This window comes from Rhinolophus sinicus, linkage group LG03 (assembly GCF_036562045.2).
Source record: "Rhinolophus sinicus isolate RSC01 linkage group LG03, ASM3656204v1, whole genome shotgun sequence".
Taxonomy (NCBI): Eukaryota; Metazoa; Chordata; class Mammalia; order Chiroptera; family Rhinolophidae; genus Rhinolophus; species Rhinolophus sinicus.
The window spans coordinates 115,478,251-115,502,547 of NC_133753.1; the positions used below are offsets into that span (position 1 = coordinate 115,478,251).

At 42.9% G+C, this 24,297-nt stretch overlaps 1 protein-coding gene across 2 annotated transcripts; it reads left to right on the forward strand.

Annotated features, from left to right (window-relative positions):
* The first annotated feature begins 2,510 nt into the window (after positions 1 to 2,510).
* PPIC (peptidylprolyl isomerase C) lies at positions 2,511 to 15,764 on the forward strand. Of its 2 annotated transcripts, none has more exons than XM_019728012.2 (5): positions 2,511 to 2,727; positions 9,034 to 9,147; positions 9,582 to 9,675; positions 11,978 to 12,162; positions 15,119 to 15,764. In XM_019728012.2, the coding sequence occupies exons 1-5, from the start codon at positions 2,608 to 2,610 to the stop codon at positions 15,245 to 15,247; spliced, it is 642 nt and encodes a 213-aa protein (XP_019583571.1). In that variant the 5' UTR covers positions 2,511 to 2,607; the 3' UTR covers positions 15,248 to 15,764. The 2 variants fall into 2 exon arrangements, with proteins under 2 accessions (XP_019583571.1, XP_019583573.2); XM_019728014.2 differs by lacking the exon at positions 2,511 to 2,727 and adding an exon at positions 3,133 to 3,384.
* Positions 15,765 to 24,297: the final 8,533 nt, after the last annotated feature.

Consider the following 24,297-nt stretch of genomic DNA (forward strand, 5'->3'; position numbering starts at 1 on the left):
TTTTAACAAAGTTTATCTATTTTGTATATCTACAAATATACAAAATTAATTTTACTACAATACAATAGCAACAAATAGGAAAATAAATGTTTAAAAAGGTATGATTCATGAAAACATAAAAAAACACACCTTGAAAGCATTCTCACAAAATATGTGCAAGACTTCTATGCAGATAACTATAAATCTCTTTGAGACAATTTAAAGAAGACCTAAATAAATAGAGGAATATACCATGTTCATGAATTGGAAGACTCAATATCACAAACATTCTATCTTTCCAAAATGATCTATAGATGCAATGTAATTCCAATCAAAATCCCAGTTTATGGAAACTGACAAGCTGATTCTCAACTATTATAATGAAAAGGTCAAAAACAGACAAGAATCTGTTGAACAAGGTGGAAAGACCTGTACCACTAACTACGAAGACTTATCATATAGCTATTTTTATTAAGACAGTGTGGTGTTGGCACAAAGATAGACAAATAAGTCAATGATACAGAATAGAAGACCCACAAACATAGCCATGCATGTATGGACACTTGTCCCATGACAGAAGCAGCATTACAGAGCAGTGAGTAAAAAAGAGACTTTTCAATACATTATGCTGACACAATTGGATATTCATATGAAAACAAAACTGAATTTGACTCCTACTTTGTGCTATGTATCAACAGATTTACACGCAAAAAAAAGGGATGAATTTCATAAACATAAATTTGAGCAAAAGAATATAGCATTTGGATTCCATTCACATAAAGTTAAAACAAAACTAAAACCATAGTGTAAGGAGTCAAGATTGAGGTTAATTTGGGGAGAAGAAAGTCTTAGTCTTGGGGGGGGTTACAAGAGAAGTTACTAGAGAGATGGTAAGTATTTCATTTCTTAAGGGGGATCTAGTTGTGTTTGTGATAATTCACTGATATGTGCACTTACATTTTGTGCACTTTTCTTTATTTGTATCAATCTTCCCAATAAAAAAACTTCTTAAAAATTAGTTAGACGGCTACATTCATTCCTTCATTCAACAAATATTGAGAAATCACTACACAGAAGGTGCTAAAAATGTATATACATTTTAAGAAAGGAAAAAACTGTATTAAAATTGTAATACTCAGTATATACTGGTAACAAAGATGAATACAAGTCATGTGCATACATTTTTTTGGCACCCCCAGTATATCAGGCATTTTACTAGATCTGGCTCATCAAAAGGAATAAATACAGGCATGCTCCCTGCTCTGGTGGCACTTGCACTCTGATAAAAGACAAATACAATTACAGAATGCGCATATATATATGCATTTACAATCACTGAATGAGGTAAGTGCTCTGGTACTTGCTACAAAAGGGGACTCTTTCCTTATTGGGGTACAGGTAATGAAGATAGACATTAGATCCTTCATTGGACTGAATTATCAAAATACTCAGGAGTGTTCTGCCAACCACTCAAACGCTGTGGTTAATTTGTTTATATATAATAAATGGTTCCAATGTAATTTTAGCTCTACTCTTAGTTACAGGTAGGAATCTGATCTGCTTACCCAAGGAAATCTTGGCTTGAAAGTCATGACACCAACTCCTAAGAAAACCAACAGAATACTATTATTAATTTGTAGTTAATTTTGGAGCTATTATTCTAAAATAAAAAAGTTCTTTTGAAGTCCTAATTCAAAAAGCATTGAGTATTAAAGTAATATTTTTTATTATAAAATACTTACATGCTCAATGCAGAACACCTGGGAAATCAGGAAATTACAAAGAAAACAAAAATCCATAATTCTATCATCATAGCTACTGTAAATGTTTTGGTGCATTTCTTTCCATTTTAAAAATGTCTTTATATGTTTATTTTCACAGTTGAAATCAGAATTTCTATGTGATTTTGCAACTTGAGTTTTCCATTTAAAACTATAATGGGCATTTCCCCATGTCATTACATAATCTTCCTAAACATTATTCTTAAATGTGTAAAAATTACATCCTCATCTTGAATCATCTCAGTGAGAGATCATTCATCATGGGTAATGGAGTCAACCATCCAGGGGTCCGAAAGTTCTGAGCGCCCTCCAAACCTTGGCTGAAGGTTTTGATGCAATACTGGAACCTGGCAGCCAAGGCCAAGGCTACTCCAAGAGCAGTGGAGGCTACTCCGAGAATAGCTAAGGTCATACATAGCGGCGTGCAAATTGCCACGCAGACCCGGAGCCATGAGAGTCCTCGACTTTCTGTGGGGTTTAACGCGCGCCTATACGGTAAGTTCTGGAGCTGCCCCGGGCGCACCCCTCAGCTCTTGGGCCCCGGGCGGAGCCTGCCTTTCCCGGGTGCCGTAGCAGCGGGGCTCGCTCCGGCTTAGCTCCCCGCGCACCCGCCGCAGGCGCGGACCCGGCTGCGCCCTCTGCAGCGCGCTTGTCGAGTCCTTAGTTCGGTCACTGGGCTGAACTTGGGAGGAGCGCACCCGGGGTTCCGGCCCTGCCGGGACTGCCCCATGCCTATCCCCCGCCCCCCCTCCACTCGAGAACGCGCAGGCGCAGCCCGCCGGGAGTCCCACCACCAGTGCCCCAGCCTGCGGAAGCGCCGGAGTCGCCGCGGCCACTGCAATTCACCATGGGCCCGAGTTCCCGGCTGCTGCTGTTACCTCTTGTGCTTTGCGTGGGGCTCTGCGCGCTTGTGCCTTCTGCGAGGGCCTCGGGCGTTCGCAAGCGAGGCCCCTCGGTGACGGCCAAGGTGACAGTGACTGGCTGCAATTTCCCCTCGTGCGGGCCAGGGGGATGGGGGAGCTTTGGGGATGGGACCTCTGTGATGCGTGGCAGAGAGTGAGCCGAGGACGGGAGGCGGTGGCGGGGCTGGTGAGAGGGGCTACCCGCGTGCTGTGGGGGGTGGCGCTCTCCGGGATGACTTGGGGGCGCTGGCCCGAGTCCCGACCCGCCCCCGCCGCGGGCTCTTTGAACTTAATCTCCCGGGTCCTTGGTTCGACGTGACCAGCCCAGGGGCGCGGAGGAGCTTCCGGAACCGGTGGACCTTCTCTCCAGGAAGGAGACATTCCTTCGGCGTGGCGGGGACTCGGGAACCGAAGCAGGAAGACTGCGGGAGGGACGGGGATGGGCGGAGGAGACGCGCCCCGAGCCCGGGGGTGCCGCTGGTCCGCCCGCGGCTGCTGTCACTAGGCTTGGAAGAGCCAAGGTCCAGCCGCTGTCGTGGTGGTGTCCCGGCAGGCGTTACAATCCGTGCTCAAGGAGAGGCTGTCCCCCTCTACTGACGAACCTTCGCCCTCCCCCGGGCGGGAGAAGTGCGCTTTTAGATTAAAGCGGCTGCTGGGCAAACCCTGGGCTTGGGATGGTGCTGGCAGGCTCCGGCCGCACCTGTATAACTGATTGCCGGCCTGTAAGTGTCGATTGCGGGGGAGGGGGGAACTTCCATGGGCTGCGGCTTTACAGCTTCTGTTCTTTTTTCGGCATATTTACCCAAGGTTCTAGAAGATGATGGCAGGGTGCTGGGAGAGACAGAGGGAGGGAGAGGGGGAGGAGGGAATGCTTTGCTACCTTTAATCACCCCTTCTAGAAAACTTAACTGGCAGTAAGTAGTGCCTTGGAATCTGGAAGGAGGGGCAGCTGCAAGCAGTCTTAACAACCAGTCCGGTGTTTGCCAGTGGAAATGATACTGTCCAAGTAGCAGAATGCTGACTACCGCAGACCCCGCCCCGGGAGGTGGGAGGATAAGGGTGTGGAAGGGGGAGGTTCCGCCCAACATGTAACTAGCCTAAGAGGGCATGCTTTGCTGTGTGTGTGTGTGTGTGTGTGAGATAAACTTAGTCTGACTGTTGTGAGCAGAGTCTACTTTCAGCCCCTCGATCTTTTCCGCATATCATATCAGTTTTGGGAAATGGCTTGTACAGGCCACAGAGCTGAAGCGGGGAGGAAGGGGCTTCTTTCAGTCTGCAGATTTGCTCTCTTAGGATATAGCCATAAACTTAAAATTCGTAGAATTATAAAATGATGAAGGAAATAAACCTTAATATAGATTGGGTGACATTAAAAAACACTTGAAGAATAAGAAAAACCAACGTGGGAAAGACTTAGGGAGGCAAGGGAAGTGCCTACGTGAAGGCCTCCAGACAGGAAAGCTGTCCTCTCCTGTTAAGAGGATGGGGTGCCAGGGACAGTCTGCCTTCAGCACTGGCATGAGAGGGGAGTGGCCTGAGATGAGGCTGGGGACTGAGCAGCAGCAAGATCAGGCAGGTCACGTAGAGGTCACTATTAGGAGTGTGGGTTTTGAGGCAATTACTCTTAGAATTTGAGGTCTTATTCTAAGTGCAGTGAGAGCCTCTGAAGGGTTTTAAGCGTGGGTTTGACACAATCTCATACATGCTTTTAAGCAATTACTGTGGTCGCTCAGTGGAGAGTGAACTGGGAGTTCATTCTGGGCTCCATGCCAGAGTCCAGGTGGGGGTGGTTTAGATTTGGGTGGTAATCCTGGAAATGGGGAGCCAGGGAGGGACTTGAAATAGATTTTGGAGGTTTAACAAGACTTGCTGGCAGTTTGATAGGGGCTGGGGGAAAAGGATTAGGCTTGCCAGATGAAATACAGGATGCCCAGTTAAATGTGAATTTCAGATGAACCCTGAATAATTTCTCAGTGTGGGGACATCACCTGCAATATTTGGGAACAAGTTTCATCTGGGAAGTTTTAAATCTACCAATGCAGAGACCCGCCCCAGAGCAAGTCGGTCCAACCTCTGTGGGTATGTCATCTGGATTGGGAACCTCTAGAAGAGGAAGCCAGGACAGGAGGAAGTGGGTGGCTACAGGAAGGGAAGAGTCTGAGCCTCTTAACCCCCCCTCCCCCCTTTAGGGTGCTGTCACTGAGGAAGTTTTCATGCACTCTCATCTGGGGTTCTGTAGGCGAGTCTTCTACAGATTCGACTCTGTTGAAGTAATTACTTTTTGACTGAACTTTTTAAAACAACAAAATCTATTGGCAAATGGAGACATTAAAAATGATTTCTCTGAGTGCAGTAAAGTAGATTGGTTGGCCGCTGCTGTAGTGTTTTGTTTTTCCCAGCTGTCTTTTCCTTTTCCTCTGATTTTGGTTAAAATAGGAATCTAAAAGAGAGACACGTGAGATGCTGTCCCCCTGCAGGGCCCTTTAATGGCACTCACCCGGTCCAGGCATCCAGCTTCCAGGCCACTGCCTCAGCTTCCTGCCCAGCCAGAGAGGCTCAGTTCTGGGGCTCTAGCTCACAGGTCTCAAAACCAGCCGAACTGGCATTTGCAGCCCTGTTTTCCAGCAGAGCCATGGGTTCTGTACAAAGTCAGGCACCTAGCGTGTAAAAAGTGATGCTGTCATATTTCCAGCCACACTCCTCACAGCTTGCTGGCATTTTCTACACCATGGAGTGGTTGCGAGACTAAAGCGGGTGATCTGGGGCGTGTTATGAAAGGTCTGAGGCTCTGGTTCCTCCTCCATGAAATGGAGATGGAAATAATACCTACCTGCGTGGGTTTCGCATATTAGATGTGATAAAGCAGGTAAAGTGGTTAGCTCAGATTTAAGTTCCTGATTTGAGAGGTCAATTGTTAGCTTTACTTGTGTTATGAATCCTACTGTAGCAGCACAGCCCTGAAAAGAATCACGTTTTGCAGATGAGGAACAAGAGCTCAGAGTTTAATGAACTTGCCCCAGGTCCCAAGGCCTGTTCGTGGGGGAGCTGGGTTTCAGAATAGTTTCCTTGACATCACGTCTCATATAAGTGGTGTCTTCCCCAGTGACTTTGGAAATCGAAGCAGGATTAACCCGACAGGGGTTTGGATCAGGCTATGTGAGTGCCTCTTCCCTCTTCTACCACCTCTGATCACCTCCAGTGCCCCATAATTTTCAAATGACTTTCAAGGGCAGTTTGAACAATGAAGTGACTGAGGTGCCCACTCCTGAAGTGCATGCAACCTGGAATCCAAGTACCACCTTTTCCAGGAAGCCCACCCTGATTTTTGTAGCTAATCACTGCCTCTAACCCTGACATTTTATCTGTACTTGTCCCCTCAGAAACCCAGATTTACCATTATATTATAGCTACTCATATATATGTGTTTTCTCTTTTGTGGGGCTTTAAACTACATGAGGGTAGGGGCTTTGTAGCTCCCGCCCCGTGTTGAGCACAGGGCCTGTTCCCAAGGACACACAGCAGAGGGGGTGTACAGTGAGAGTGTGCCTGGCTGCCATGCTGGGCCACCTTCACTCTGTCTAGGTAAATGTTTGCCCTGGTCCTCATTTAGTATCACGTGGCATTGAGCTATTGCGCATTTTTTGAGTCTGTACTTGAGTCACAAGTGTGCTGGGAACTGGGCATCAAAAAACACCGTTTCTACCCTGCATGCGTTTCCCTACCTAGATTGAGAGAGACGTATTAATGATAAATCACAAACTATTTGGATGCAGCTTTGGACTGAAATTTTGGTTTTCACACTCCTGGTTGGGACATCTTGGTAAATCACTTAACCTGCCTGCTCCTCACTTTTCTCATGTGTAAACTCATGAGAATAGTACCTTCCCCTCCCCACAAGGATGTGGGGAGGATTAATTATAAAAGATACGCAGGCAAAGTGCATTGAGACAGCACTGACGAGGTCCTTTCTTTCCTTCCCTCTTTCTCCTCCTTTCTCTCCTCCAGTTTGTCCCCCGTTATTGAGATGCCCCTCCCCTTCACTCCATCCTTACTGTTCCCTCAGCCACTACCCCAGGGCAGGTCATGTTGCCTCATTTGTGAACTAGTCTAAAGCCTTCAGGTTCCCACCCCCACCCCCTGCCCCACCTCCACTTGAGTAATATTCCCAAAGTCTCCTCTTGGGTCCTGTTTTTTTTACCTTCTCTGTTGCCTAATAGCCGGCTCCTATCTTCTGCCTTGTGGAACTGGTGAGAGTCTCCCTTCCCAGCCGGTGCTTCTCTGCACACAGATTACATTTCCTGTCTTGGTGCTTTGGTTCCAGAAAGAACTCTGCCAGTTAGGGCTTGTGCCATTCATGTCCCTGGAGGCTGCTCTGTTCCTTCCAGGGCTGCCTCCCATCTACACCTTCTCCAGGACACCTTCCCTCAGCCCTCAGCCTTCTTCCAGGCCTCGGGCACAGGGTTCTCGGGCACTTGTCACATGCTGCCTTGTACTACAGTGCCTTTACTTGTCCTGTCTCTGGATTTAAGCTGCCTCAGGTCGGGCTCTCTCCTGTAGCTTGGAACTTCACATTGTCATTTATATAGACCTTTGAGAAATACTTGTTGACTGAATAGATTTGATTTTATCATTTCCATTAAAGTTGGGAAAACTTGGCTATATTTCTTTGCCATCACTCACGAAGTTGAAGGACGTGGCAGTTTGGGGAAAAAACAAACAAACCCATATTACCACATGTGCTAGGCCATGTGTAAGAAAACAGGGTTTTTATGGAAGAGTTATGCTGGCTGACGGGCACGTCTCTTTGTGTTCTCATCCGCTCTCCCAGATTTCACTCTCTCTGCTTTCTAAACATTCACAGACTTTATTTGCCCTTCTTTATTTTAAAAGTCTGGCAGGTTTTTCTAGTACTCGTACTGAGTTTCTTTAAATTTACGAGCATGATTCTTCTCCTGGTGCTGCTTCATTATTGTCCATTAAAGAATTTACTCCTTGGCTTGGGAATCCCTTTGGAGAAGCCAGCTCTGAGGGCACAGGCTCATGCACATGTTCACTGCAGCCTCGATGCACTGCTCTCTCCTGCATTGGCTCATCTCACGGTCTTCCATGCATCCTATCAAGTCCTACTATATAAATAATAATATGGTTTTTGCAGCTTTGGCCATGTAAAAATTGTAAAATGCCACATGAACACTAAATATCACATCACCCTATGACAGATGTAGTGATGTATTGGCAGAAGCTCTTGTCTTGAACTGAAGCTTGACAGTCTTTACTTTGTGATTTTTCTAAACTGTAAGACATCTTTTTTCTTTGACAACCCTTCTTGTATTTTTTAAAAGCCATCTCTTGAATGTCTTTTTTTACCCATTCAAACAGTAAATTGGTTCATATAATCTAAACTCGCTAATGGAATGCCCTCGACTCTGTGGCCTTTTCAAGTGTTCTGTCTGAGAATCATCTTCACACAGTGATTTGTGAAGCAAAATGTATATGATTTCATTTTAGGGGGAACATTAAAAAAAAAAAAAAAAAGTCCAAGAGAACTTTTAAGGTTTGTCTGCAAAAAAGTGACTCACACTCACTTCTGGATATGTGTTTTCTTTCTTCTGTTCTAAAAGGTTGTGACAGGAAAAGAACACGTTGTACTTGTATCACATGACGACTGAATGCAATGTTTAAGTTTATAGGGTGAATGGTGTTGTCAGGACCTGAGTGTAAAGGTTGCCGTCCTTTGGATGAGGCTGGGGACCTGGTGCCTTGGTGTGCTTGGAAGTGAGTGACAGGCTGTTTTTGGAGGGCTGCCTTGCCTTTTGATCGTCGTTAGCAGTCCCCTTGACAGCAGACGTCTAGTGAGAACTCATTGAGAATTTGGCATTGTTCGTAGTTAGAAGAAAATAAATCTGGATGGCTAACCTATTTCTCTCCTCACCAATTTTTTTCCTCCTGTCAAGATTAGACAGCCTTACCTTTCAGAAGAGCAACAGTTTCCACTCTAATTTTCATTCACAAAGCTAGGAAAAGGGAAGGAGCAGCAGTATTTGTCTGGAGTGTGTGGGGGAGAATTCTTGAAGACTTGACTGTCTAACTCTGACAGTACTGAGTCAAATTTTATACCCAGTACCTACCACAGTGCCTGACCCATAGTTGGTGCTCAATAAATGTGGGTTCAATGAATATTTGTGAGTGAAATGAACCTACAAAATGGTTGTAGAGCTCCTTTAACTTATGTTCCTTCGTGACCCCTTGTAAAGTACTGGTGGACAAGGCTTTCATACGTGGATCAATTCTCAGTTTTTAATTTTCACTTACCTTGTGTTTGTAGCTTTTCCACATTATAACCTTTTGCTCTGTCTTTCAACCACACACAGGTTTTCTTTGATGTGAGGATTGGAGACAAAGATGTTGGCAGAATTGTGATTGGCCTCTTTGGAAAAGTTGTGCCCAAGACTGTGGAAAATTTTGTCGCTCTGGCAACAGGAGAGGTATGTCCCAGTTTTATTTCCTTTGTGCACAAATTGGATCTTCCTTCTTCCAAGCCAAGCATAAAGATGTCTTCTGGGAAAATAAGTATTAGTAGGTCAGATGAACCAGAGACATCTTATAATATTTTACTTCATTTTCCTATAAACTATGTATTGTTCAGGCACTCAGTGTCTAGAAATTGACACTTCTAGAAATTGAGAGGAAACAATCAAGTGAAAATGCAAATTGCTCTCTTTTTATTTATTCATGTTAATACTTTACTTCCATAGTTCATTTATTTACTTATTTATTGATTTGGTCAGTTCATGATAAATTTCTATCAGTAAATATTTTGTATAATTTCCTCATTTTCTCAGTTCCAGATAAACACTGGGGTTTATCTTTCAGTATGGGTTATATCTACTTGTATATTCAACTGACATAATCTTTTTAGAAAGGATATGGATATAAAGGAAGCAAATTTCATCGCGTCATCAAAGATTTCATGATTCAAGGAGGAGACTTCACCAATGGAGATGGCACTGGCGGTAACACTGTCTTTTGCATTTTTCCTTTGCTGATTACCAAACTGAAACCTACAATGAAGCCAGTATATTCACCCAGTCTATTGAATTCCCAGATTTAAGGAACAAAATCATAAAGACCACCAAACTAAATCTTTCGGAAGGATAGAGTTCAGGCAGCCAAATCTTAGTAGATATGAATGAGTGAGGCTTCCTAATTTTGAATCTTATTGCTTTGGTGTTCATTATCTTTCCATCGTGGAAGTACATTTATATAGTAGACTATTTTGCAGTTATGACAATGCTAGCCTGCTAGTATGTAGCAGTACAGAAAGATGTCTGTGATTGGAAGGAAAGGCAGAATATAACACTGTGTATGCTGGTGGAAGAGGACAGGGAAGAGGCGGGCATCCTTCTAGAATGACGAGACTGGTATTTAGGTGGCAGGATTACAGGTGAATTTGCCGTCTTTTGGAAAATTCTTTCATTTTATTGTCAGCTTTTTCAATAATAAAAAAAATAAGTATTAGGTGAGTTGTCAAAATTGTAATATAAATTAATTTTATAAAGAAAGTTAGAGTTCTATAAAGCACAAATAATTACATATATACAGTTTCAGATCACCCGATTTTACTATTTCTTATTGGGGATCCCAGCTCCCCAGATCCTTGGACTCTTTTCCCTCAGAAACTTAGTGAGTTCTTTTTCTGAATACCCATCGCATAGATGACTACATGGAATTTCAATGTATTTCCGATTTAAGAAATTTTTAATTTAGCAAGTACCAGTTTGGGTGGATATTAAATTGCTAACTTTGAAAAGAAACCTAGGCCATTTTCAATTTTATGTTTATTGCAGTGGTTTATTTATAACAAAATGACTACCATTAAATGCTCGGATTTGTCAGGCACTTCAGGAAGATGACTTTAGTCCTTGCAAAAATGCTGCAAGGTGTGGGGATGCAGCATGGAGCAGGTTACTTGGGTTAATGGGGTGGGAAAGGATGCTCAGGGAAGCAACCCCAGCCGCTACAGCACTGAGACTCACTGGGAAAGCCTGCAGCATGAGGACCCGTCCCCTTGGGACTGGCATCCCCCATCCTGCCCTGGGGCCCAGCAGAAATGATGACTGAGCTTTACTGTGCCCCCTTTTCTACATTTCTCTCTGTCTCTGCCCTCCCTGCCCAGTGTGTGTGTGTGTGTGTGTGTGTGTGTGTGTGTGTGTGTGTGTGCACGTCTTGAGTTAAAATTCTCCGAGTTTGGAAGCTAGGACCTTGTGGATCACTTAATTTAGCCCAGACCCCTCTGTGGACAGAGCTTTCCTGCCAAGTCAGCTCATACATCATTGACCAACCAGCTAGAAATTGTGCGCCTTTGACAGCCACTCGGGTCCTAACCAAGGCAGGATTTTCAGGTTGGCAACAGTGGATAAGGGGCCCTGCGAGAGGCGTGGAGGTGGGCATGACAGGCACTCAAGGTGTTGGAGGATGCAGCGTGTACTTCTCATGGTCTCTGTTGTTTTATGGGGAAGATGTATTCTGCCCTACCTCTGCTTTGCTAGAACTCCAGCCTACATGCCTGCTTTTGGTTCCTCTGTTCAAGGTTGGACCATTGGGTGCTCCCAATTGCCAACACTCTCCATATCCTGAGAAGCCCCGAAGTCATTGTACTTAATGGCTTCCAGGCTGGCTGCTACAGCTCGTGCTGCGGAGGCAGGAAAGAGCCCCCACTTTAGAGTCAGAAAGTCAGGTGGTCAAGTTCTGTTCTGCTGTTTGCAAGTTTTGTAACCTCTGTTTCCCATTGCAAAATGGGACTACGAATACCTATTCTACAAGATTATTTTAAGAATTAGCTAGATTCTAAAGGTGTGTATTCAGTGCTTAGTGCACTCTTGTTGGATGCTGAGGTAGAAGTGACCCAGGACAAGTGCCCTGAACCTCAGGACAGAGATAAAGCCACAAGGATGGCTCCTCCACCCTTCCATCTGGCCTCACGATGCCATCCTGCCCTCCAGTCCTTCTCATTTCAGAGTGAATCATTGACCTGCTCGGTCAGGGTTTGGCCCTGGGTTTGAGGCCAGAGGGTATCCTACTATGTTGTGTCATATTTAAGGCTTCTGATTGTGTGTGTGTTTGTTTCAGTCCCTGGTGCTTTAAGGAGTGAATTTTTTGTTTCCTTACTCCTTATGTTTTACCATCTTCCCCCCCATTCTCCACCTCTTATAGGGTCCTATTAACCAAGTTTACTAAAACTGTATGTTTCCCTGTGAAGAATTTACTTTTATATAACATCTGCTGATTCTCCTGTTTTTGGTTTTGTCTCACCAGGGATAAGCATTTATGGTGAGACATTTCCAGATGAGAACTTCAAACTGAAGCATTATGGCATTGGGTGGGTCAGCATGGCCAATGCTGGGCCTGACACCAATGGCTCTCAGTTCTTTATCACCTTGACCAAGCCCTCCTGGTTAGATGGCAAGCATGTGGTATTTGGAAAAGTCCTTGATGGAATGGTAACTTAATATATTCTTTTTTTGTTGTTGTTCAAAGCCTTATGTTTATAATGGGAGGGTTTTCAGTGATTTATTTTCATCTTAAAATGTGCTTGTTAGAGATCCATATATGCTGCCCGGCCTCTTCAAAGATGAGCAAATTATATATGGTACAGCATTTTAATTGTTAGGAACGTTGAGGCAGAAGGTGAGGACCTGACATGGAGAAGTTGAGTACTTAAGTTAATTTATCTCACTACTTGATATAAATGGGAATGCTTTTTAATGTAACCAAGTAAAACCAAGGCCCTGTATGTGCATATAGTGGAATAACTTTCAGCCTTTAAAGGAAGGCAATCCTATCATATGTTACGGCATGGCTAAACCTTGACAATGTTATATTACGTGAAATAAGCCAGTCATAAAAAGACTGTATGATTCCACTTCTATGAGGTATCTAAAGTAGTCAAATACATAGAAACATAAAGTGGAATGGTGGTTGCCAGGGTGTAAGAGAGGAGGAAATGGGGAGTTGGTGTTCAATGGGTGTAATGTTCCAGTTTTACAAGATGGAAAAGCTCTGCAGGTCAGTTGCACAACAATGTGAATATATTTAACACTGCTGAACTCTACTCTTAGAAACAGATAAGATGGTAAATATTATGCTATGTGTTTTTTACCACAATTAAAAATACAGAGGGTGCCAAAAAAATGTGTACACATTTTAAGAAAGGAAATAAACTGTATTAAAATGGTAATACTCAATATATCTTGATAACAAAAGATGAATGCAAGTCATGTGTATACATTTTTTTGGCACCCATGGTATTAATAAAAATCCCAGAGCCCCATGCAGTTCAGTCCAGGTACAAGTCTCCTTCAAAATATAGCAACCAAAATCCTAAAGAGAATTCACATTTATACTGGTATGTCTCAAAAAATATCAAAGGGATCCAATTCATAATCCATAGGCACACTTCTTAAAATCCCCATTCTTTTCCACTTTCAATATTTCTTTCCTTAGCAACTACCCACAGTTGCATTCTCAACTCCTGAAATGGCGAATATAAGGTCTGCCCAACCGAACCCTGAACCATCCTTAACTCCCTTGCCCTCGTCCATATTTCATTTTGTCTTTTTTTCATGTGCACTCATGAAAAAACTCCCCCTCTCTCATCCAAACACAAACACACCAATCTCATTCATTGCAATTCTTTTGCAACTTCCACCTGCTGTCTTGATTCTACCCAACAGAAGGCCAGGAAATGAGCCCAAGGCGGCCAACTCAGAATCTACTTTACAAGGCAAGGAAGTGTTCTACCTGAGCCATCCAAGATAGAATTCTTATGAGCAAGTGGGATGGGATGGAAATGGGGCAAACACATATCACTTCATGTATCACTTTATATCCCATCCCAATAAACGACATGCCTATATTCTCATGAGCCATAGGGTCATCAAAAGAATCAATGCTTACGTAATAATGAAGGCCAGCCCTCCTCATGGCTCTTACTGAAATTTGCTTTTGAAATGAGCTAAACATGGGCATGCGTATGTTAAACTAGTCTGGGTTTTTAACCACAGGGCCTAACCAGGTTTAGTTTAAATGTAGACGGATTCATTCAATGAGTATTTTTGAATACAACATCGTGCTGAGCTATAAGAAAACTGAAATTTGGGGTTTTTTTCTTCTTCGGATCGTGGTTTTACTTCTAGTCCTCTAGATCACATGTCTTATTGCCCTAATTGACAGCAGCTACTTCCTTCCACCCACTGGCACACCTCCTGGGAGACCTGCTGCCTGGTCTTAGAGGAACAGTCCTTAACATTTTGTGGCTTATAAACTTCTTTGAGAAACTAATGAAAACTATAGACTTTCTCTCCAAAAAAAAAAGAAAAAAAAAGTGTGTATGTTTCATACAGTTTCAGGGAATTTAGAGAATCTCCTGACTTGCATCCCTTGATTCTCCCGAGATGACCTGGGATGCTTTGTTACCACTGCAGTTTTCTGGACCTCACCTCAGACTTACAGAAGCAGAATCTCCAGAGGTGGGCCCACAAATAAGCATTTTTAAATTGTGACAAAATATCATAGAAATTTCCATTTTAACCATTAAATAAGCATTTTTTTACAAGTGCCACAGATAATTCAGATGTGGAGCCACTGCTTTAGGTACCTATGTGCATGCATACACAGTCTATTTAGAGATCTATATTATTATTAGAAGAATACTGGCTTTTTATCTTAAATCGACCTAACTCAGCCAGAGGTTGGATTAGTTGACACCATGTGCAAACCACTCAGACACTCTGTTGCCACTTTTGTCTCAACCCTGTTTGGGAAAACCACCAGAAGCCAACTTTCCTAATCCTTGGCCAGCCCTTCCTACTCCAGTGTGACACGAGGTGATACACGGGCCTGTGAAGTCTTCCAGGGTGGAGAAAGGAGCTTTCACACCACTGTGGGGTTGGCATTACATTAGTATTAGACTCAACCTATAGGTTAATGGCTTGGGTCAGTTTTAAAATGGGCAAACATAGATGTAGCTCCATTTCTAAATCTGATTTCTGGCCTATTTAATTATGCCTAGACCTTATTACAGGGTGGAGCTGAACTTGACCCAAACTCTATGTTAACTCTTATGTTGGAGTATAACAAGTGAGTAGAAATACCTTTAGAGATCGGTGTTTCCAAAAATATCTGATTTTTTTTCAGAATATAAAATGCTAATAAAAAGAAATGAGGAAATACACACATATGTTCTCATTAGAAAGGGAGAGGGTACATTTTGTTCTGCTACATATAAATTTTCTGAATATTCTAAGTTTTCCATAGTTAGCTTGTATGGTTTTTGTAATCATTAAGGAAAAAACAACAACTTCTCACTTGGGCTTTTAGACGTGGCATTGTTTTCACCTTTTGATGGTCATAGTTGCAGGTCAGAAGTGCATCTCAGGTCTGCTTTTCTCTCACCAGACAGTGGTCCACTCCATAGAGCTTCAGGCAACTGATGGGCACGATCGTCCACTCACCGACTGTTCCATCATCAACAGTGGCAAGATAGACGTGAAAACACCCTTTGTGGTTGAGGTCGATGATTGGTGATGCAATTGGCAGAAAACAAGGAACGTACTCTATCAAGAGTTGTGTGTGTGCCTGTGTGCGTGTATTTTGAGTCTTCAGAGTTACTGTTTTGCTTTGTCTTTTTACCTTCTTCTGTTTTCCATTCCGTGTCATAGGAAAGTTACAAAAGCAACCGCTCAGAGTTTGCTTTGCATGAATTTCGGTAAGTCACTTGTTTAGGGACTTTGCACAAAAAGACATACAGACCCCTTTCCTTTAATGGTGCTATTTTTATACTAGAAAACTTTGTATTCGCTATTTTCTTTTGAAGAACACAGACAATTATTTTGCTGAATTAACTACGATCCCCAAGTTAAGTGATGCTGAAGATTTGTCAGAAAAAGATGAGGACATGAAGTCTATTATTTTATATTTGAACAGAAATTCTTTTCAGGTAAAGAGAGATTTGATTATTATAATCTGACATATGTCATAGGGACCTTTACCTGATGAAAGGTGCTTTGGTGTTCTCTGTATTAAATACTTTTTATGTAATCAACTCTTTTTGCACGCCTTTTTTTTTAAGTTCTTTAAAAATTAATGTACGAAAATATACACACTCTAATGTTAACAATGAACAGATTAGAGAGGTTTCTGTAAGTCAAAATACTATTAGGTTGGTGCAAAAGTAATTGCGGTTCAAAAGGTTAAAAAAAAATCGCAAAAACCACAATTACTTTTGCACCAACCTAATAACACAATTGGATAATTTGGAATGGGAATGCATAGAAATGAGGCCCATCCACATTCCAAGTACTTGAGCTGATTATTCACTAATTTTAACCAAAGGTAACCTGTTTAGAAAGTTTCCTTGAGTCCAGTTGTAACTAAAAGGAACTTTGTTTTTTCATTTACATAATAGAGATGAAGAGTCAGGCTGTTCTTAAACTAGATGGGGAGGTAAAATCCTGTTGGGGCCTTGTTATAACATACCTGAGCCCGATCTCTGTACAAATGGGAGTGGTATCTGTTAGAAAATGGCCTCGTTGCTTCTCCTCCAGGTGCCTTGCAATGAGGGTCAAAAAAAGTTCCATCTCTTGAGCTGTATTCTAAGAAAACTGCCTCAACAAGAGAGGAGATGAAATGAGCATTCTTACTGCTGATGGGGTGTTAATCACTACCACCTTCTTGGAGAGCAATTAAAAAATGTTTTTCCAACAAAAATGCTTTAAAGGCCTTTGGTATGGCTGGTACCCATTCTGAGTTTTGGGGATGCAGCAATGGACAGCAGGAAAGGGGTCTCATGGAGCTGACATTCTAGTATGAAGACAGAATAAATAAGGTAACCAGTGAAAAGGGTGATAAGTGCTGCGAAGAAAATAGACCCGCATTTGCCGGAGAGGCTGGGAGGCGTACTGCTCCCATACTGTTCATGGCCAAGGAAGGCCTCCTGAGGGGACATGCAAGCTACGGCCTGAAGAAGACAGAGTAAGCATTGGTCAGATCTTCCACATGGGCCTTCCAGGCAGAGAGAGAAGAGGAAGTATGAGGGTCCCAAGGTGAGGAGTGGGTTCCAGGACAGAATAAGCCAGCATGTGGGAGCCTGAGAGGTCAGAGAAGTAAGGCTGAGACTGGATCATTTTGGGTCTGGGGGGCCAGGGTCAGTTCTTTTATTCACAGTGCAGTGAGGAACTATCAGTTTTAGCCGTGGAGGGGCATGATGCGGTCTGCACTTGAGAAAGATTATTTTGTCTGCTATGAGGAGAATTTTCATAGGGGCGCTAACGTACCTATCGAGAAACTCAATTCATATCCTTTGAAGTCCCACTCCTGGGAATTTGCTTTAGAAAGTGATCTGAAATTGTAATGGGCGTCATTGTTTTAGTCAGTCCAGCATCCAGTCCCCCACGTTCTGGGATGGCTGCCCATTTTCTTTGAGGAATCACACCATTCCCTCCAGCATTTCTTGTGTTTAGGGTAGGCTGACCCTACGGAATCGTACATACCTGGCCTGGCCAATGCATTCATTAACTCACTTGATAAATATCTACCGGGTGCTGGATAGAGCTGCAGCGTTGGACCTCATGGTTCCCACGGAAGCAGACATAATTCACACATACACCACAGGGATATATACAGCAGAGCATAAGGGAGTAGTGAGCCTATGAAAAGGAACAACAGGGAGAGAGAATAGAGAGTGGTCAGGGAAGTCCCTCAGTGTGGACTGAAGGAAGGGTTCAAGGGGCAGCAGAGAGTCCAGTGTGCATCAGCAGGGTGGTGCGGACTGAGCGGGGAGAGGGAGCAGGGACGTCCTGGGGGCCAACCAGAACATGACCTTTCCCCAGTCCCAGTGACTGGCTCAGGGAGAGGTGTTTGACCCCATTCGTGTTGGTGAGCTTCAACTGTGGGACTTCTGCTGGAGATATTAGGAAAGAGCTGCTGTCTTTCATCTGGGAGGATCTAAAGGAGCAGGCCCAAGAAGAAAAGCAGCACAGAGGGAAGCTGGTCCGGGAGACAGAAGGATGGATTCCTGTAGACACCACTGAGCCCCTGAGTCCAGCCATGCCTGAAACCAGTTTCCACCCATAGCTTTTTAGCTATGCAAGCTAATACATTTCCTTTTTTGCTTAAGCCAGAGTGAATTGATGTTTTTTGTGACTTGCAACCTGAAGTCTTTGTCTAATATGAAAATATTGAAAAAGTTTAATGTATAAAAGATGTGAATTGCAGAATAAATTATGATAGCAAAATACTGGAAGCAACTTGTATGTCCCCAAATGGTTATAAAACATACATCCCATAACAGAGTAGTATGCATTCATTAGGATATGCTACAAAACTTGAGTAGCATGAGAAAATGGTTGTTTTCAAGATAAAAGTAGAAATTCTGTATGCGGCATGCTCTCAATTATGTAAATACAGACTGATAAAGCAAATGCAACAAAAGTAAATTGACATAAAGCAAAAGCAAGTGGTGGGATTTGTTTCTAAACTTTTACGTTTATGTTACTTTTTTCAGTCTTCCAATATTTCTCTAGGGTGCATTTCTTTTTAACAATTAGAAAAAGAAAGCTTATTTGAAAATTTTAAGGTAACATGGGAAGAAATTGGAAATAAATGTCTTCTTAGACCTATGAAGTGCCTTAAGGCTCGAATGTCAAAGGGCACAGAAGCCACTGCTACCCACCATGCACAAGGTCTTGTACTTTATACCCTTATGGGCCACCTAGTTGTTTTCATTAGTATGAGCATGACATCTTGCTAGAGACAAATCAAAAAGTGGTTCATTTGCAAAGTGCTGATATTCTGAGACCACTAGCACACAGGTAGTAAACTGGTGGGCTGTCTATTATATCAGATGACCAAACAGCTACCCCCTTGTAAAGGCATTTCCTTTCTTGTACACTGAGGGTCAGGCCTCAGACTGAAAACATCAGCAAACTGATGACTTGTAGGGTAGATGACTTGCAGGGTAAATGATTAGATATTGCTAAATAAATAAATTAATTAGTCCCCTCTCTAGTGTGTGTCCCTCCTTCCTACCCCCTCCACCTCCGCTCATCATTACATGACTATACACTATTGCTTTACCAAAAGTCTATGCTCTTTGCAAAAGCTTTTGAAATAAACAGTTCACTGTTTTGCCAATTGTGCTGCCAAAAGGACACAGATTTAGGCAAGGGCATGTGTGGAATTGGGGAAATCACACTGGCCACCACCACCATCATGCCCAAATTATTACAATTTCGTCTCGAGTCACTTTAATAAACAGTTTAAACCATTTTGGTACCCTTAGCCATAAGTTCTGAGGCTAAATGCTAATTTAGCTAATTTTCTGGATCATCGAATAAGAATTTAGTAACGTTTATTCTTGGGTTAGATTAATTAGAATGACACTTTGAAAATTACTGTCCAGTCCATTTCTGATGAATTCTTAGGTTTTGACGAGAACTCACCAACTACATTTTCTCAGTTCAGCCGTTTTGAGTTACATCAAGACAAAAACATGGGAAGGATTTTATAGCAGGAAAAGGATTTGTTTTTGTTTTTCAACATTCCTATAATTCAGACAGCTGAAGAAATCTTTGATCTGGAAGGCTTGGAAATTCAAAGACCCCTCAAGGCACTTTTCTTTCTTTTTTTTTTTTAATTAAGAGAGAGTGAAAACAGTATCTGTAATGGAAAATTTTGGTGCTGTTAAGTACATAACAGCTTTTACTTAAGTCTGTAATTCATCTTGTAAATTTAAGATTTTTGGCCAAGCGTTAAGTCTTAGGTGCAATACAACATAACCTACTTGGAGACTTGCTCGTGTTATTAATATTCTAGAGCAATGGAAAAACAACAGGCATTAATGTAGAATCAGAGTGCCTAGTCACAGGAGTCCTGTCTTAAAAAAAAAAAAGTCCATCCATCTGACAAATATTGAGTCAAAATGCATTACAGAATACACAAATGAAGTTTTAATTCCATCGCTAGTTCCATCAGAATGCTCGGGAATCACAAATTTGGAGGGTTTGGAGAAGAGCAACATGCCCAAATCCCTTCAGCTGCCTATTTCTGAAGTTTAACTAGGAGTCATAGAAGTTTCCACAGCCATTAATTTTTCAGAGGGTGTGAAGGACTTTCTTCCTGAAGCACAATGGATCTTGAAAGTGCTATGAAAACCATAGTTGCCGTCTGTCCTAGGTGGTAAATATGTCCTATTATTTGGATAGATATCTCAATTTGAAAACTTGAACCTTTTTCTTCCAATCTGGACATTAAAGACAAGTCTCCTTCCTGTGCCTCTTCTGGACCAGCACTGTGACAATACCCTGAGGACAGGAATAAAGCTGGTCAGCCCGGAGCAGAAAACTCAAGGCTTGATTTAACCCCATCCTCCTGGAAGTACAGTTCTCTTATAAAGACCTCGGAACTTTTGATTTGGCCCCAAGCCTTGTACCAGCTGCTCTCTCTGCATTGCAAGCCTGCCCCAGCCCTGCTGCTCCCAGCCATCCTTCAGGACTCAGAACGTGGGCTCCCTCAGAGAGCCTTCACCGGAAACTTCCTCACACCATGTTCTAACTGCTTCCTGGGTGTCTCCCATCTCCTCCTTGGACAGGAAGCTACTCTAGGTCAAGGATTAGATCTTATTTCTAATCTACCCCTGGACAGTGTTTCATGCCTAACTGCTGCTCAATAATAACGTTTGCAATTCATCACCAAAAATAATGTGTCCACATTTATACTATGAGATACTTAAAAATCTCTCAGGACTTATAAAGATGATTAAACATTGACATTTGCCTTTCAACTGTTTCTACACTTTTTCAAAGACTGTTATCTTTTTAAACAATAAATTTTTCCTCTTTATTTTTGGAGTTGAGGTTCCAAGGGCACAATAGAAGTAGAATGGCAAAACTGAGGTGAGTGGCAAACAGGAAGAGGAAAGGCCCAGGTGACGTGAGGCTTGAGTGAGCGTCTGTGGTGGATCGTAACTGGCTTTGGTGTCCTGCCTTGGTTGTAAGTGTGACCTGCTGCTGGCAGTTGATGGATGCTCAGCCCTGAGCTGAACAGTTTAGATTTGACCTGAGAAGTGATGAGACACCATTCTCTTTAGTCTTAGGTAGTCTTAGGCAGTCATGGCAACCACTTACATTTGAATCCTCTTTGGCGGGGTGATTGATGTGGCCTTCCTGGGGCTCAATGAAGAAACTGTGTACAATTACAACGCTTACCACTTGTCAACTCAGTCAGGTAGTAATATTATATGCTTTGACTGCGGTCATAGTCACAGGTTTGCTTTCAGGGTTTTGCTTTGTTCCTGGCTACAGAGCATGCTCCTGACCCTCATGAGCTGAGCAGGAAGTTCCAGATAATTCAGCACACATCTATTACCACAACGGGAAAAGTCTAGATTAGTTTCCTTCTGCTGGTGGGTCAGTGGCTTCCAGTTTCGCCTTTAAACAACTGCAGACAGAACTAGCAAATGAAGAGTCAAAGTGTCTGAACTGGAGGAGAACAAAGCCCCGAAAGGATCTCTCCCACAACCTGGAGTTCAATGAAGGGAGGGGTCTTGTCTTAGTTCAGGCCGTTACAACAAAACACCACAGACTGGGTGGCTTATGAACAACACAAATGTATCTCTCACCATTTTGGAGGCTGAGATCCAAGAGGAAGGCACAGGTAGATTTGGGGTCTGGTGAGTACTTTCTCCTGGTTCACAGACTGCCATTTTTTCACTGTGTCCTTACATGACAGAAGGGGCAAGGAAATTCCCTGCCCTCATGACCTAATCACATCCTTAAGGCCCATCTCCAAATGCTATCACATTGGGGATTAGGTTTCAACCTATGAATTTTGGGGGGACACAAACATTCAGTCGATAGCGGGTCCCAACCTCCCATACCCAATGAATGGCACCACCATCCACCCAATTATTCAAGCCAAAAACCCATTCTGGACTTTTCTCCCTTATTTTACCTCCCACATCCAAGTCCATCAGCAAGTCCACTGCTAGCTCTGCAAATGCATCTTGAATATCCATGACTCATCCTCTCCACTGCTATCACCCTAAACCAGAAGGTCACCTCTCACCCAGATTATTGAAGTGGCCTCCTAACAGTCTCTCTGCTTCAGGTTCTGCATCCATCCAGTCCATTCTCCATAAGCAGTCAGCGTGATCTTTTAAAGATAAATCAGACCAAGTGTGACAAATCATATATGTTAGCCTGAATTGCATATTGTTTGCTGATGCCTGCGAGCCCTTTGGAGGGTTTTGTTTTAAATCCCCGTTTTAAAAAAGTTCATGCCTAACTAAGAAAAATAAATGAATGTAAAAATAAAATAAATAATTACTTGTCAATTATACCTCAATAAAGCTGGGGGGAAATAAAATTCTCAAATCATAGCCCTCCTGTGTAAAACCCATCAGTGGTTTTCCATGGCATGTAGGCTATACGCCAATCTCTCGAGTGCCAGCTCTTGAGGTGAACCCTGTGGGGTCTGGCCCCGAGCCCCTCACTATCCTCCACACTCACCAGGTTTCTTTGGGGACCTTGACTGCAGCTCTGTACTGATTCAGGGCTTTGGATCCTGCTGACATCTCTGCAACACTGTCCTTCTTCCCCCATCCTTTGTCCAGATAATTCCTCCAACATCCTTTAGAGGTCAACTTCAATGTCACTACCTCAGAGAAGGTTCCTGGTCTGCCTAAATCTTCCCTGCACTTCACACAAGTAAAACCTATTTTTCCTTCATAGCGCTTAGACTTTATAATTACAAATTTTGGGGCTATTTATCTATCCAATATCACATTATTCTGCAAGTTCCATGAAGGCAGGATTCTAGTTTCCTCCAATTCAAATTTAGAAAGATACCAAAAATTCACAAAGACACCATCTTGCCTTCTGTGATAAATTACCATTATAACCAGATCTAAAAGTTCATTTTAAAGAAGACAATTTCTAAGTGTACGTTTCTTATCCTTTACTACATTTTAAACGGCTCGTTGGTTCTGTTGAGTTGCTGATGGGTTTGACTGTTGTCTTACAGGTGTCAGTAGGCGTCTGTAGTAGCCATTCTGACCTGGTTTGTTTTTGTGCCTTATTGAGCGGTTTGTTTGTTTGTTTTTAAGTTTAAACCTTTAAATATGTGCAATATGAAAATAATTTGAAATGCCCTAGGGTTGTGGTTCTCAAACTTAATCCGGCCTCAGAATTACCTAGAGAGCTTGTCAGGATTCCGGGCCCCTCTCAGAGTATCTGAGTCTGTATGTCTGGGGCAAGGCCTAAGATTGTATTACTATGTAGTTCGTGGGTGATGCTAACGCTGATGGTCCAGGGTCCAAACTTCAAAAACTACTGCACTGGGATGTCACAAAACCATGGTTTGCAATCACTGAATTAGCTTCTTCATTTGCAAAGAAGGATAGACATATTAGAAATCATTCAAGCGTGTAGTTACCACATTACTACTCTGTATCAAACTGGTAAGCAAACTGTAGAAAATCCCTATTTTCAGAACAATCAGGATATAATGAATCACTGCAGTAATCTGGGAAGATGTTAGCAAATCCAGATTTCAAGGTCATGTGCCTACCCTACACACATTTATGAAGCCCCTGTTGTGCCAGCACTGAGTGGGTGACAGGCACACAGGCTGCCGGCCATCTCCTCCTTCAGCAGTGGGTCCTGCCATCTACTCTGGCCTGCCCTGGAGAAACAGTGTCAGATGCTGCCCCTGCTTTTCTGAGGGGAGACAGATAGTAAACAAATAAACAAACAGGATGATTTCAGATGGTGCTGATGAAGGAAGTTGGCTATGATATAATAATGGTGCAGAGTGGGAGTTGGGAGATAGGGTGCCCGAGGAGGGGCTCTTTGAGGAGGTGACATTTAGGCTGAGTCCTAATGGGTGAGAATGACCGGTTTTCTGAAGAGAAGCAAAAGGGCTGGAGGGTGGACCAACATTGGCAAATCCCGCGAACTGAAGGGTCAGTGTCGCCAGGAAGATAACTAGCAGCAAGAGGAGTGCGGAGGAACTTGGAGAGGGCAGTGGCAATGGAAGCTATTGGAGGATTTTGAGCAAGAGAGTGACATGATCTGATGGACATTTACAAAAGATGGCTCTGGCTCTTGTGTGGAGCATATACTAGAGTGAAAATGGAAGCCAAGAGACCTGGGAGGAGGCTACAGCTGAGAGCAGAGAACTTGGTTTAATCAAAAGAAATGGGAACGCACTGAATAATTGTTAATGTAGTGTAGAAATATTAGCAACGTTACAGTACTAGTTCTTTCCCACTTGAGTATTCATGGATGGTTCAAAAACGTGCGTAAATACAAACAGGTCTAACATGAGGCTGATGGGGAGTGGATTAGCCCGAGCTTTGTGGGTGAAGGGTTCAAATCCTGGTCCCCTTTGTTAACTGGTGGCCTTGGTCAAGCTCTTTTGCTTTTGTCTAACCTTCAATTCTCTTCACTGGAATAATCAGAATACTTACCTCATAAAGATGTGAGGCTTCACTGGAACAATCTGTGAACAGCATTTAGCCCAGTACCTCTTGGCCCCCAAATTAGTGCTCAGTCACTTTAGCTACTTATTATTAATTA